Source organism: Chlamydotis macqueenii, chromosome 2 (assembly GCF_036417535.1).
Source record: "Chlamydotis macqueenii isolate bChlMac1 chromosome 2, bChlMac1.mat, whole genome shotgun sequence".
NCBI lineage: Eukaryota > Metazoa > Chordata > Aves > Otidiformes > Otididae > Chlamydotis > Chlamydotis macqueenii.
Window position 1 is genome coordinate 48,807,964 of NC_141557.1, and position 15,815 is coordinate 48,823,778.

General features: G+C 42.4%; 1 protein-coding gene across 3 annotated transcripts in view; it reads right to left on the bottom strand.

Moving 5' to 3' along the window:
• Window positions 1-7,229, bottom strand: part of UBP1 (upstream binding protein 1) — a 36,352-nt gene extending 29,123 nt beyond the window's left edge. Inside the window, exon 1 of one of the 3 annotated variants that reach the window (XM_086742875.1) lies at window positions 6,586-7,229. In XM_086742875.1, coding sequence (XP_086599001.1) covers window positions 6,586-6,698 — 113 coding nt within the window. In that variant the 5' untranslated portion in view covers window positions 6,699-7,229. The remainder of the gene's footprint in view (window positions 1-6,585) is intronic. The other 2 variants (XM_086742874.1, XM_086742876.1) reach the window with 2 other exon arrangements.
• Between the last annotated feature and the right edge of the window lie 8,586 nt (window positions 7,230-15,815).

Here is a 15,815-nt window from a genome sequence, read left to right on the forward strand (position 1 = left end):
GATGTATCTTTTCTGACTTTAAAAAAAGGAAGCTGCTATGAAGCAACTGGTCTATCCTTCAGTTACTGTCATACAGCAACAGGGGATGACCAGTTTTATTTAACACCCAGGAGCCTACAGTTCAGCAATGCAAAAGGTCGTCTGGGCAGTCTTGGCATAAAGAATTTCTGCCACATGAGCTGCTCCCTCTTCTACCCTTCCTATCCTCTGCAAAATAATTTTCTGGGCTCTGTTAGGATCTCTATCAGTTCACAGCACAGACGGAAGAGAACACAAAGCAAGAGAACTGAGGGTGGTAAAAGTATGTGACAAAAATCTTACTGTAGAGAAATCTTCATCCTACCAATAAATTGCTAATGTCTACATTGACCTAGGAAATAATTAGGAACATGCAGCTTTGAGACACACAAGAAAACAAAGAGCATTCCTCCCAGTTCTCTGAGGCCAAGCTCCCCTATTTTTTATCCTTACATTAGCTCAATTAAGGACTATCTAAATTTCAGTGACAGCCATTTTCGACAAAATAAAATTCATTGCTCACACAGCACAGCTGAAGACAAGACACCAGGTGTACTCACAATTCAGAGTAGGAAACAAACAGGAGACAGAAATTTAGTATTTTTAAGAGTCCTCTTTACTTACACTGAAAAAGAGTATCTTGTAAGTGATAAGCTGCGTATAACATATGCTAATATGTAGCTCATGTTCCTGAAAACTATAGAGATCCTAAGTGACAGTCTTTTTACCACCCCTAATTTTATACTGATCCTATTATAAAGATTAAAAAAAAAATCCACCCCCAGTAAATCACTGGCAGCCTCTATGTTCATGTATATTGCAGCATCCTTTAGTCATTTTCCCACTCACCTACTTAAATTTGATTTGTGCTGGCCCAATGCAGACTAGGGACAGGCACCTTTACCGGCAGCTTTGCTCAGGTTGTTTAACAAAGCAAAGTACCTTTTACCTAAACTGAAGCACTCACTGGCAGAGTTGCCCAGAGGGAGGAAAAATAACTTTTCTAAAACAGCTACTGTTGAAATTATTTCAGGCTACAGGAGAAAAGAGCTGCAAGAGACTAATTCTGTTCTTTTTCTGATAACTTTTGATCTTGTGAAGCAAAAGTCTAATTTACTTCACTTGTCTCATCTTATTGCAAGGAAGCTGAGGTATAAACGAATGGCAATGTTTTGAAGGAGAAATAGCATCTTTTGTCAGACTACTTGACATCATTTGAAAAGGCAAATCTATCAAGATTTACTCTCCTGATGGGCAGAGCTCTGAGACAAAATTTCTCAAATTATTAGCTCCAGTAAGAAAAGTCTTATCTTAGCCCCTCACAATTTGTTACCTAAAGCATTCAACTGAAAGCATTCTTTCTTCCTAGGAGGAAGAGAAAATTTTCTCAGAAAAACAGAGTCTTCACTACACACCAAAAGCAGGCAGTAAACGCATCTCCAACACCCAAACTTAGCTAGCTATGCTACAGAAGTGCATAAATGACACTTCACCACACAAAAGTAGGAAGGCTTACAAGAGGAAGCAAGGTGCATGTTAACACTTGAACCCAAGCATCCCGTGGGATGGTCATGTGTGATAAGCTCTCCTATGTTACGTAGCCTACACGAGCACAGTACAGAAAGGCCAAGAAAAAAAAAAAATCTAAGTTATCCTTCTCCCATGCTTGTGAAATGTATTTGTCAGCCACAAAATAATCTTCCTTCCAAATTTAAAACCCTCTTTTCAATATTTTTTCTGAAGCATTAAAAAAACAACAACAACAAAAAAAAATCAACAAAAAAAACTCCACCACCAAATCCAAACCTGCCTCATAATAATCAGGCCACAAAATAAATGAAGAATCTCCAGTCCTTACAAGAACAGAAACCAGTATGTCATAAAAATTCAAAGTGACATTCTATCAATCATCTGCCTTATCTGTCCTCTGGATTGTATACTTTTGGGCGTGGGTACTAAAGCATCCAAGAACATGCAGGTCTTTTGGAATTTTAAAGCATGGTTTACAAGGACAAATACCTTGAGAAAAATGTTTCTCAAACGGTATTTGAACTAGAGTTACGATCTCAAAGCCAAGCTCTGCACTGTTAAGAGGTCTGAACAAGCCACAGGAAAATGTAAGGGAATAGGAGAGCTGATACCTCCTAACACTTTCCCTGTGTCCACAAAAGAGCATCCAACAAGAGACAAGACCTCGGGAAGTAGCTGCTGGGAAACAACTTTCTCTGAAGCAGTTGCCAACAAGTGCCACATGTGAATGAGAAAACAGATGCAAACGTAATACCGTTCCTGAGAACCCTACAATCCATCATATGGAAACTCAGCTGGTTAAAGGCCTCAACTTACCGGGAGTCTGGCACAAAATGCAAAAAAAACCCAACCAAACAAAAAAAAAAACCCAACAACAAAAAAACACCAACCAACCAAAAACCAACCAACCAAATAAGAACAAAAATCCCATCACTAAACCCTGTGTCTTCCTAAGCTCCTGAAAACACCAAGGAAAAACTGTAAGAACAGTATTTGTTCACAGTCACAAATCTCTGGTTCTCCATTCACTCCCCCAACACAAGGAGGTCAGCTTCTCTAACGCGCAGCAGCTATAGTACAGATCGCTCCTAAGAGGGAGTAACACACAAAGTGTAAATGAGGGTAAACCTGCTGCCCTGCTCTCAATCCCACATGTCCATGCACCATGAGAGGTGATAGGGGAACAAAGAAGATAGCTACGCAACCTGAAGAATCTTTTCCTCAAGAATTAAAATGGTCTCCTTGCCCTTTTGAAATGTAGTCACACATTCAACTGGGGAGAAGAAGGGAAAAAAAAGCCACCCCAACCCAAAACCAGTGTCAATGATCTAAAACATGAGGTTTATCTTTCAACCTGTTTTATCTGTAGTGAAAAAGCAAGGAGGTTTAGGTTTGTGGATTTTCTTTTTCCTCAAATGTCTATTTCCTGGCAGGTATTTACATATCTGTGTGTCTGCACAAAGAATCAAGCTGCAATTCTAATTAGTATGTAAAATTTGATTTTACGGAGTATAGATACCAGTGAAAATTTTTTTTCTACAGTGCAATACATAAAAGTAGAATAGACAACTGCAACAGAAGTGTTTTAATGCATTCTGCAGAAAATACTGTGTACCTCTTAAAAAAATAAATAAACAAAAGACAAGACAAAAGATTTCAGAATACCTTGAGTAAGCACTCCTGTTAAAGAAAACCAACATAACCAGCAGCAGAGTCTCAAAAGAATGGGAGGCGTTAGGGGAAGCATAAACAGTCATTTTGTTTGTCAGAAAGTAACAGCACCCACAATGAAAACAAGGCGTGAATGAGATAACCCTTTTCTTTCTTTCTTTTTTTTTTTTTTTTAAGTTTTGGCAAAGTGACTATAAAGTCAAGACAGTAACTGTCGTGACCCAATCATGTTCATCAGAAGTCAAAAACAAGATGTCAGGAACCCGAAAGTTGTTAGAGGACAACACCCTCCCTCTCTCCTCCACCTGAAAACAAAGCTCTAAATTGTAAGACAATGGTCCCTCAAATCCTAACAGACCACCTTAACGGTTGCTTTAGCCTAAACTTTGGAGAACAGTTGATACACAAAGTTCCCTCACCATCCAAGCCTCTCCACAGCACAGTAAGGAAATACGACTAACTGCAGCAAGTTTCTGTTCTTTTTGACCAAGGCAGCAGCGAGCTCCATTCTCCAAAGATACTCCAAGTGTTCAAGAGATGCAGCAGAGTCAAACTGAATTGATTCTCCAAAAAGAGAGGACTGCCTGGATGTATTTTTGTACTGTCTTTCGTACAGACTTTCCCATTTCAGAACCAAGAGTCACTTTTTCCAATTCAGCTTAATAAACTTCAGGTTTTAATCTAGAAAGAGATATCAAAATAGCTACTCCTGAAATAATCAAGTTCCCCAATGACAGGCTTCAACTTTAGCACTACAAATACCATTAGAATTGCAAGTTTTTCAACAAATACATATACTAAGCTTCCAAATTACACATAAAAACTCAGTCATTAAGGTACCTGTCATTATGATAATGGTCATTTAACTTAATTTAAATCAATTCATTAATCAAATAGTTCATTACATTAAAAATGGAATTCTGCTAGAGAAACCGCAGGCAGCTCCTGAAACTTATCTTTTCACTAAGAAAACCATGGGAATTTGCAGATAAATTTTGTCCAGTTAGCTTCCTTTTAAAAAACCTACAATTACTGGTCAATTGACATGAGCTGTTTTCTTAATAACAATAAACACAAGAGTAATGCCATGTATTCTACCTCAGGGCACTGATTGATCATCAACTTGAAGAAGCATCAACTACACTATACACAACCCTGATCGGTAAAAGGATTATGTGCAGGTCTGCCTAACAAAGTGCAGGGGCATACAGCTTGGGGAGCTCTCCCAAGCAGTCTCCTCTAGACAGTATTTCTTTTTCTTCTATCATCTTTTTTCATAAGGAAGCGACAAATAATTAGCTTCTACTGGCACACAGATCAGTAACAGAGTAATATCTTCACTCTTCATACTACGCCATGTCTCTTAAGTCGTCCCCTCTCACATCACTCAATAGGCCATGATTTCCCTAAAGTAGAAACCTAAGCCATACATAACTAACACATTTGCTGAAATAACTCTGAATCCAGCAAACACTAACCACAACCAGGGAATCCCTTTAACTACATGTTCACAGATTTGTTACAATTAACGTTAGTGCGTGTTCCAAAAATACTTGCATCTCATCACAAAGCCTGCAACAAAATTTAAGACCATGTATAGCTTAGCTTGTGCAATACTACTCTTTAAAAGCTGTTTTTAACTGCTACAACTCCCATTATAGCAATTAAAAATATCCTAATAGGCAGGTATATGTAACTAAAAAAACACTTAGAATTGCTGCCCACCACAACAGGATGATAAGAGCAAAAGAAACAAATCTATGCACCAAGAGTAAAGATTAAAGTTCTTAAAAAGTTTCAAGAAACTAAACGGTATGCACTACTAGGTGGAGAAATGAAGTCTATAAAAGGACAGGGAAATCTTTAAAAAGCTATCCCAGTGAAAACCCAAGACTTTTAATCATAAGAAATCCTAGAAAGAACTGGATCATGATAGAGAAGGAAGAATGCCTCTTGAAGAGGAGCACATGCATTATCCATCGGTCTCTGTACAAGGAAAAGATAACCAGGAACGGAATGCTGAGAAGTCATACAGGAAACTGCCATGGATACAGTTGCCCACAAAACCAAGTACACCACTTTGTGGGATGAGCATTTGCACAAAACCGAGTACACCACCACTTTGTGGGATGAATGTTTGCTTGACAAAGACAGAAACAGGACAGAAGCATAATAAAATCCAGATGAGCTAAATATAAAATCAGGAGTACTCTCATGAAGAGAGGTGAATCACCTTGTTCTCTGAACTAGCAAGTTCTCAAAGTTATTTTTTATTTAAAAAAAAAAAAAAAAAAATCAAGCCTCACACATAACTAAAACCTCATCAAATACACATCCAGTAAGCCTGCTCCTCTCACAATCCGAAATACTAGCAAAAGGGTCCTCGTTTCTGTTCAGCCGAAATCCTTATTTATAACTTCAAACAAAGCTACTGCAGTCCCAAAACTTCACCTGGGAAGGACTGCCTTAAAATCCATATAATAGCTAAACTTGTGGCAGCTTCCAAGTTTCAGTTTACCCTGAGAGAGAATGTGTCTTCCATACAGGCTAGGCCATCAAAACTACCAAATGCCAGTGGTTTACTTCTTCAGACTCTTGAAATACTGACTAATTCCGTCCAAAACTTCAGATTAAAATGTCCCCCAGTATCTCCAAAGCAGTTTCCCTTCTTCATGCTAATAAGTCACTCAGAAATTCAAACGTTCTGCCCATAGCTGAGATAAAATGGACTTCTTTCAATCAAGTACAGTTTTATCTGAACTTTGAAAAAACACATCCAAACACTATTTTACTGTAAAACCTGGAAAACAATCGAGAGGTAGATAAACTGTCAAGCTGATTAAGAACAGAAAGAGCTACATGGCAGGAAAAGGGAAAAAAAAAAAAAGCAATAAAAGGAAAACATCACTAAAGACAAATACTACACAGAAACATGAACGAATAAACTGACCGACTGAAGTACAGCCACACTAATACCCTGTTAACTACCACAACGCTCACCTACTCGAAAAAGACTTTTCCAAACGCTAGAGAACACAGCTATTTTATTTGTTATGAACCAGAACGATGACCTTCTGAAACACGGGGGTCCAGCTACGCGGCCAAGGGGCAGAGAAACATCATTTTTACGGTCGAGGTTGTACATCCAGGCCACGAGCTCGCCCTTTCGGGCGGCCACCTGCCAGGAGAAGAAGAGGGCAGGACGGGAAGCGCCACCAGTATGGAAAAAAAAAAAAAAAAAAAAGAAAGAAAAAAAAGAGGGAAGAAGAAAGAAGGGAAAGCCCCAGGTCCTTCCCGCGCTCCCACGGCGGCCCGAGGAGGCCGGTGGGGACGCGGCCCCCGCCGCCCCCCCGGGCGATGAGTTACCTCATGCTGTAGGCACCGGCTCCCAGCTCCTGCCCGATGCCGGAGAGGCTGGCGTCGAAGTCGTGCACCAGTCCGGACTCGATCACTTCATCCATCTTCAGCACCCACGCCATCTTCCACCGCGCTCCCGCGGGAGGAGCCGGACGGGGAGGAGCCGCCTCCGCCGCCGGTGCTCCGCCGGGAAGCGGGGTCTCGGCGGGGTGGGACGGAAAGGAGTGGGGGGGGGGGGGGAAGAACGTGTGGGGTGAAGGGGGAAAGTCCGCGTTCAGCCCCGTGGGGGCCCTTTCCCCGCGGCGCGACGAGGGCGCGGGGTCGTTCTCAGCATCCTGCGCTCGCCCGGCCGCCGCGGGGGGCTGGGGACCGGGCGGCCGCCGCCTCCTCCTCCTCCTCCTCCGCGCCCTTCCCCGTCGCCTCCGACCGGACGCTGCCCAGGGCCGCCGCTGCTTCTGCCACCGCCCGAGCTCCGACCCAGCCCTGCGGCGCCTCCCGCCGCATCATTCACAGGGCGGGAGGCGGCGGCGGCGGCAGCAGCAGCGCGGGCGCCCGCCGCCAGCTACAGCCTCGCCGGGGAGGGGGAGCCGCCACCGCCCGCCTCGCGCGGCTGTAACGGCCACCCCCGGGGGGGGGTCCCTACCCCTCCCCCCCCGCGCTGCCGCCGCGGTAGCCGCTCCGGCGTGGCCCCCGCTCGCGCGCAGCACTGCCGCTCACGCCAACATGGCGACTACTTCCACCCCCGAGTGGCTGCCGAGGCGGGGCCTTGCCGCTTTCGGGGAAGCCGAGTGGCTGGCCTCTACTGGAGGACCCAATCAAGAGAGGGTAAGGAAGGGTGAGGGGAAAGCCCAGCCAATGAGCGGGCGCTTCCTCACGCCAGGAGACGTCACTGGGTGACAGGCTCCCGGAGCCCCGCCCCGCGGCCCGTCGTGCACTGCAGGGACCGCCCTCCCCGGACACGGAAGGGCGGGTGGTGGAAAGGAAGTAGCGTCAGGCAGCGGAAGCCCACCGGGCGAGGTGGGGCCGCTGGTGCAGTTGCCTTTCGCCGTGCTACTCAGCTGTAACCGGTTGGCCCAGCGCTGCCCGGCTCTTGGAGAGCAGGCGGGGAAGCTGTGTGCTTAGTCACAGGCTCCTGGGCCCGCCCCCGGCGGCAGAGGGGCGGGTGCCGTCCCCCTCTTGCCTTCAGGCAGGCGGGAGGCGCTGGCTGGGACCTCCCCAGGCAGGAGGGAGGCCTAGGCAAGGGCTGTCGGAAAGGGGTGGCGCCCAGCCTTGTCCCGTCCTCTCTCCTGCAGCCCTTCAGGCTGTCAGGCTCACATAAACCAAATTTTTTATATTGCAGCAAGTCAACTTCTAATGTTCAGAAGAGAGTATAAAGGTGCTGGAAAATAAAGTGGCTCACGTTGTCTGCTTTGTCTTCACCTGTGTTTTCCAGAGAACACTTAGGAGCCTGCCCTAAAGAACCCAAACCGTGTCGCAGTGTAAAAGACCAATTAACAATCTTCAATGCCATGGGGACACAGATAAAAGACAAAGCAGTACCTCCGAGGCAGAAAAATACTTCACGTTTTAGGTCTAGTATACTACCTAACATACACTGTAAATACAATACTTCATGTGATGAACGAAATCTCAACACCTCTGCATCCTGGTCGCACAGTCTCCAGCTTGTTAAAACAAAAGCTTTTGCAAATGTGAAAGCTCAGAGCTGTGCACCTGCAGGCAGGACTAACTCAGAAATAACAAGTCCAGAAGAACGCACTCTCAGGTCAGAGCCCTTTTGTCACCTAATTGCTAGAAGGAAGCTGCTGTAAGTGGACATACAACAACCAGTTAGAGCTATTGTCATCTTCAGGTTAAACTGCATCCACCTGTGGTAAGGTGAAAAGTCCACCGCCTGTAAAGAATTTTCTTTGCTTGGTATTCATTTCCTTTGTTTCTTTCTGGGCTTTGGCTTGTTTTCTTGTCCCATTTTACAGCAACTTAAGTCCATTTTGTATGCTCTGAGATGCATTAAGATTGCATTCCTCTCCTTTAGCAGGCGAAACAGGAGCTGAATGCAGGTGTATTCAAGTAGCAGCAAATTTGTCTTCCTGGAATATTAATTTGTATTTTGTAAAAATTACTGAAGTAGCTTAATTTTATGCCGTTATTAAAATTGATTATTTTATATTCTTCAAGGACAAGATCCAAGAGGCAGCTAAGCTTTTAATAAATAACTCGTACTGATTATAATGGCCTGGCAGTTGGAGAAGCCTAGGAGGGATGCAGGGAAGAACTGGAACTGCCAGTGGTTTGGATTTTAATCCAGTCCCTTCTAGTCATAAGATACTTAGTCCAATGGAGGGGTGCTCATAGGGTAAGTAACCCACAACTTCATGTAAAGAAGGGTTCTCAAAAAAACTCAAATGCTAATCATTCAGAGGATTGTTAAATAATTTTACGAGAAGTTTCATTAAAATGGCACACACCACATTCACCACAGAAAAGTGTTGAGACTCTGAAATATATTTTGATCATATAATTACATGCTTTAAGTACAATTGCACAAGTTTTCGAAAAGATGTACGTCAGGAAGGCCCTAACTTCATTAACAATTAACAAAATACTAGCTGTTGTTCAAAATGTACATACGACCTCCTCAAAGATAAAGGGAAGCACACGGACCATGATTTATGATTTTTAAAGGCAATTTTGTAAGTTAAGGTTTGACTGCCAGCTTCTCCAGAAAATCATAGTGGTATTTTTGCTGCTGTAATAGTCATCAGAGTTTTCTGCCTGTCTGTGGCCAGATAAACAACTCATCTGCATCTAAGAGGAAGCGTAAAAAAGGGAAGTTTATGACAAGGGCTTGGGCTCACGGACAAGTCACTACCGTAGGCGCTAGCTACCAAGTTGCAGCTTTCAGTGAGAAGAATTGAAGTTACCTCTTAAGCCTGACAGGACGACAACAATACTGGAATTCATTACTTCATTATTACGACAGAAATATTCATTAGCACTCCTGGAGATGAGTGACAACTCAAGTGATGGCCAGTCACACAGTGACTGTTATGGGATGTTTATGGTCCAGTTAATAAATTAGCAAGCATGATTCAACGTACAACAGCCACGGCTACAAAGTTAACTTAAACTCCTATCCTTGTAGAGTTACGGAGTTTTAACTGAGAAAAACCTTACCCTGAGCGGGCATTTGTAGACCTAAAGTGGACATTATAAAACTAAGGTTCCATAAATAACACTAAAAACACTTTTGTCAGTGGTACAAAGGAAAGTGGTGATTTGTGAAAAACTAAACATCGCGTACTTTCTACTTCTGACAGAGACATTAAGACAGGATCCGAGACCAGAGAAGCCAGCTCCAGTCTGATTTATGCACAGCAAAACTGGTTTATCTGCTTACTGTACTTACATTAACGTAACTACACAGCAGTTACAGGATCATAAATTGATGAGTTTTATACTATGAACTTTTTACTTCTGACAAAAATTCCAACCTCTGCTAAGGGTATCTCGAGTGGACACGGGAAGACCCATCCTCTTGCAGTTCAGTCTTTAGAAGTTGGGTAAAGCTTGTCCGTGATAAGCAAACTGGCTGTTAGCATTTCTGAAGATGTTACCTTTAGTTCTTTTAGGACACAGAATGTCTTTTCTTTTTCCTGTTAAATTACAAATATTGCAGTGCGTATCTTTTTTTTTTTTTTTTTAGCATTTATCCCTAGCTAATTTACAACAAGTTTTCTGTAGAGGTTTGTGGTGTTTGTTTGGTTTTTGTGGTTTTTGAAGTACAGCCCTGTGAGGTGTTTGCTTTCTTTGGGGCAGGTTCCTTGATCAGTTCCGTTCTCAGATCATCTCCTGAGGATCAGCAGTGCACACAAACACCACTTCCCAGCCAGATCTAGCCAGCTCCAATATATGGAGTTGTAGCTTCAGTGCAACTTGGCTCAAGTGCTCAACTTAAGTCTCGTTTTGGTGATTATGATGCAGTGTCCTCAACTTTTACCAAAAGAATTTTAAAGTATCTTTAGGCAGGTAGTGATTACAAACAGAAACCTTGAAAATAAAAAATTTTCTGTTCTATTTGTCGGTTTCTAAACTAGCCTTGTGATTTTTTTTTAATGCTTACAGTTGATGTTCTGCATATTGTAGTATGAATGGTAGCTGCTCCCATAGCTTTTATTATTTTTAATCCTATTTTTTCTGTTAGTCTTTCCATAGTTTAACTTTCGGGATCATTTGTTGCTAAACTTACATATTCACGTTACACTCAGGGTGAGTGGAGTCAAGTTCAAGCTATTTTAAAGACTAAGCAAATAAAGAATAGAAATTTCTGCTGTGAAAGTAAAGTTGTTCTTATTCTTTCTGAGCAACAAACAGTCTTGACTGGAGAAACTGTCACACTTTTGATGCTGTCTACATGGTGATGATTCTACATGGTACATTTTTTATGCTCTTTTCCTAATAAAATTCCTATTCTGCATCACAGGCAATATAAGGCTCATGTGGAGTCCTGTAAGTTAGAGACATGAGCCTGTTTTGAGGATGAGGTTGCAGAATCTGTGCCTAAACTGTAAATATTTATTTTTCTGTAAGGCTGAGAGTGGAGGCTACAGGACAGAAAGACTCCGTACACTTTGCAGAATTATAACGCTTTCCTGCTGGTCTCTCCCAAGCTTTGCCTACGTGAAAAGCTTTCAAAACTTTCTGGCTGCTTGGTGGAATTGTCAAAAGCAGGAGTAAAGCATTTTGTGATCTCAAATCACTTCTTCAACCCTCTGAGCAGGTCAAGTCCACAAGCCTGACTTGTCAGAGATGACATTCCCTGTGGCCCTGCCATTCCATTTCTGCATATCCCTGTCACCAGACCCACCGGTTAAAACTGGAGACCTGATACAACAGAGAGCAAGTGTGTGCAGTACGAGCCTGATTTCACGAATATATCTGTATAAATGTGTTCTAAGTACAGTTTTACTAGGATATGGGACAAGGGATCCTGGGATACTCCTTTCTCCACCTGCTCTTTGCCAATGCTGGCTGGCATCCTCCCATGGCGTCGATTGCCGTTTCTGTATAAGCCTTACAGGTGTCCAGTGGTGCTTCACTAACGATGAAACCCTGAGGCCAAAGCCAAGCAACTTGATGATTATAAGCAGACTGAAGCCTAGTGCCTGAACTGGTTTGTATTCTTTCTGCTCATGGTAATCTGCCTCAAAAGGGCCAATCTGGTTAGCTGCTATTCACAACCCTTAATTTATGGAAGTATCCCCCGTGGTATCTCAATACCAAAACACAGACGTATGCTGCCATTTGAAGCTAAAGGCAGGTGCTCAAAAAGTGTGTAGGAAGAGTAACTTCAGAGGGACTTGAATGGCAGATTTTTAGATAAGGGTGGGGAAACAGAAGCACATAGAGGGAAGCAATTAAGAACAACAAGGACATGGTGAAAATGGGCCCTGAGAGAGCACGGCCCTGAGAAGAGCTAGGAGGGGACACACCTCGTCTAGGCTGAACTGAGGCTGAAGAAGCGGGGACTGGAGGTGCAAGTGCACATCTTCAGTTTCCTCTGCTGTTTGGTTCCTTTTGCGCTGGGAACTGTGAACATCACTGGTAAACAGGACTGCATCAGGGAACTCCAGCACCCATTGGTTGTTTCTGGTTTACAGCTTGAATCAATAGGAACAGCGCTGTGTTTGCTACGTATTTGTGTTAGCCAGTCTACATTTGCAATCACCCTGACCTTTGTATTGAAATGGACTAATTTTATAAAACTTCACTGCAGTTTCATTAGTTTCACACTTCAGAACCCAAATACAGCCTCAATTCCTTTGCTTTTTTTTTAAAAAAAACTAAAACTTAACACATTTCTAATAAAAACACACTACTCAACAGTTCTACAGGAGCAGAAGTAATGTTGTGATACAGCACTACATGTGAGACTACCAACATACAAAAAACCATATCAAGGTAGATGATTAAACACTATCGTGCTTACATACATTGTATTTAGCCAAAAAGTAATAAGCTAAAGTTTAATACAGAGAGTGAATCACATTATAAATTGAAACTCAATTAACGTCAAGATTATCTGGAATCTATGAGCTTAGCTCTTGTTAAAGCATAATAATTTTTAATGATAAGAAAAAATTTAAATACTGTACACAAATAATATTGTAGTCATGAAGAGGTAAAGTAAGTTCGTAGCTCACAGGAATATGCTGATGCAATAAGCAATATATTGCATCAGAATTTGAATGCAGAGCATTTAGCCAGTGTGCCTAGAGTGACATGACAAGCAGCCCATAGTCCTGATGCTTCAGGTCAGCTGAGCTTCAGCAGATAATCAAAGTAGAGGTGAAACATCAAAGTATTTGTAAGTCTGTATTACTTCATATAAACAGAGTTTTATCTACAAATGGAATGTAACTTGAGAAAGAAACAAAAAATTAATGTGGTATTTACAGATGTGTTAAAGAGTAAAACGTTCCTATCAGTGTTACTAGCACACACGTAGGGTGGCATGGTTTGTGAAAGTCGTGGAGCTGTAGTAAATCTCCACTATGTTGATGGTACGGCTCAAACTCTTTCTCAAAGGGTCTGCGATCACCAGCTCTATTTGAAAGTTTGAACTTGTGAATTAGCAAAGGCTCTGCAATCTGCATTCTTGTGTGTTATAGCATTATAATAATTATTATTACTATTTAAAGTCAACCCCGTTCATTTCTTACCGCAGGTAGCTGCTGTTGCTGGTGGGATACTGGTGATGGTGATAATGTTCAGGCTGGCTGTGCCAGAACAGCATTTTGGGATGAGATGAAGCATTGTGCTCAGCTAAGAGGTGGTCACTGCAGTTATGGGAGAGAGGAAAGAGAAAACAAATACACACATTCAGATTAAAGTTGCAGTTGGGTTCCTCTCACACCTTTGTATTTAGCTGCTGCCAGCAAGTTTGCTGGTGTCTCTCTCTCCAGATTTGAAGGTAGCTGAAGTCTTGGCTGGTCCCCACCTACTTTCCTGCTCCCCAACCTTGCTGTGCTGCTTGCTGCTGCCCAGCTGCAAGGCTTTGTTACTAGCTGATGTGACACCAGGTTGTTTTACCTCAGAGCAGGATGAGCACAAAAGATTCAAATATCAAAATACTCCACAAAATTAAGTTTCACTTGATTTATTCAAATAGAGAAGGTAATAAAGGATGAGTAGTGATTATAAACAAATTAACAGCAATAGCATTTAAAGGTAATGCATCTAATCATTACTACATGAAAATAAGTATAGTGATCGAGAAAGATACATCACCAATTGCACTATTAATATGTTACCATTGTCCAGATCTGCAGTCGCTGGGGAGCCCTGGTTGCAGCGAGGATTTGGAGAGCCTGTCCCGGCAATTGGGAGGTCCTATACAGTGCATCCACTTGCAGATGAGGTCTCCAAAATAGCTGCAAGAGGGTCCAGCCTTTTATAGTGCTAAATAAACAACTTCAATCACTCGAAAATGTGGAATCATCTGGGTTCAGCTACCCCATTGCCGGCCCCCTAGAGCTTGGCCAGAGCTCAAAAAGAGGAGACAAGGGAGCTGCTGTGATGTAACGCTTCTCTCTTGCGTATCTTCTGTTTTTTCATACACAAGGCCAAGGAGCTGTTACTTATTCTTATCGTGTACTTTCTCACACTCTGTGTATACTGTTATAATTAAAACAACACAATCCCGCTGAACACAGCAATGCGATATGGATCATCCGTGGGCCAACTCTGGCTCAGGCCTGTTAATCAGGCCCGGTCACTTCACAAGTGCAGCTCAGACCTCACCAGCATCCCTGTTGATCTCCTCCCCTCCCTCTGCACTGCCAGAGCATCACTGAGTGGGACCGTGTGTTACAGAGCCAGGAGAAAGAGCAATTTCATAGCACTTCTGCCTCAGAGGGGCATACAGCGCCCTCTTTATGCAGTCCACTCAGAGGACTCGAACAGTATAACCTGCGTAGGCATGACTGACTGAAGAGAGGAACAACAACAAAAAAAGAAGTGGAATATACAATGATCTCTCTAAAGCAAGCAAGATGCTTTCTCAGTAGTGGCAGGCTACTACAAAGTACCTTCTTGCCATTAAAAAAGATTTTTAAAATCCCAGTGAAAACACTGTCAAACTGCAGGAAAACTATTTACTCCAACATCCACCTACCCCTCACACACACTTTAGGGAAAAATCATATTTGGATGCAAACCAGCTACTTGGTGCACTTATGTCTCAGTGCCATTCACTTGCCTCAGTTTGGAGCCAGGATTGTAATACCTACTTTAAAAAACTCAAAATAGTACTGCTTGATCCTGCTTAGACCTTGCCACTCAGAAATAAAAGGGGGCACACATTCAAAAAACCTCATCTGAAAATAGTTACCTGCAGAGGGCACTCATTCTGCTTGAAATAGGAAAGACTATTGACAAGTAGTAGCAGTTTGCTAGGGGGGTTTTGGTTTTGTTTCTGTTTTTTTTTGTTTTGTTTGTCTTAAATACCACCTGTGCACAAGGACACTTTACTTGTTCTTAGCAATTTGTTCTATAAAAAGATACTTCTAAAAGGCATTGCAGTATTGTGACAACACTCAGGCTATGAAAATCAGAACATCAAAGAGCAAGGTTCTGGCAAACAAAAAGGAATTATTTCTTATTACAGTAATAGTAACAGCAGTAAAAAAAAAAAAATCAAATAAACAACATTGTTGGTTTTTTTTTCATAGTATGAGGCAGTTTTCCTTTAACTTACCATTCTTAATCAACATCAAACAACACAAACAAAAAAGCAAAGGCCAGAATAATAATAGAAGAGGAACTGTAAATATGGGAAGAGAAAGAAAAACCCACATGTGATCCTGTCCAGAAAAGCAGACAGGAATTGGGACTACTGGCTTAGTGATTCTAAGAGATTATTATCTTCCAAGAGGCACCTAAGTACCTCAAGGTGGGCTGTCATAAGAGAGACTTGCGTGTGTACGCAAATTGATCTTTGCTCCAGCAAGGATGAGAGCTGGAGACTTTTCAAGGTTAGTTTTCCACTTGCATGTCTACATGTAACTGCATACTCTGAACGAGCAACCTCCTAGCAGATGTAAAAGGCTGGGCGAGTCCCAGTGATCACTGCTGCATTTTTTTTAATAATTAATTTTATTTTAGTGACTGTAGAAAAACAATATGAATCTGGCTGTCCAGCTTGCTCCATCTACTGGCAAGCTGTAAAATAAAATCAC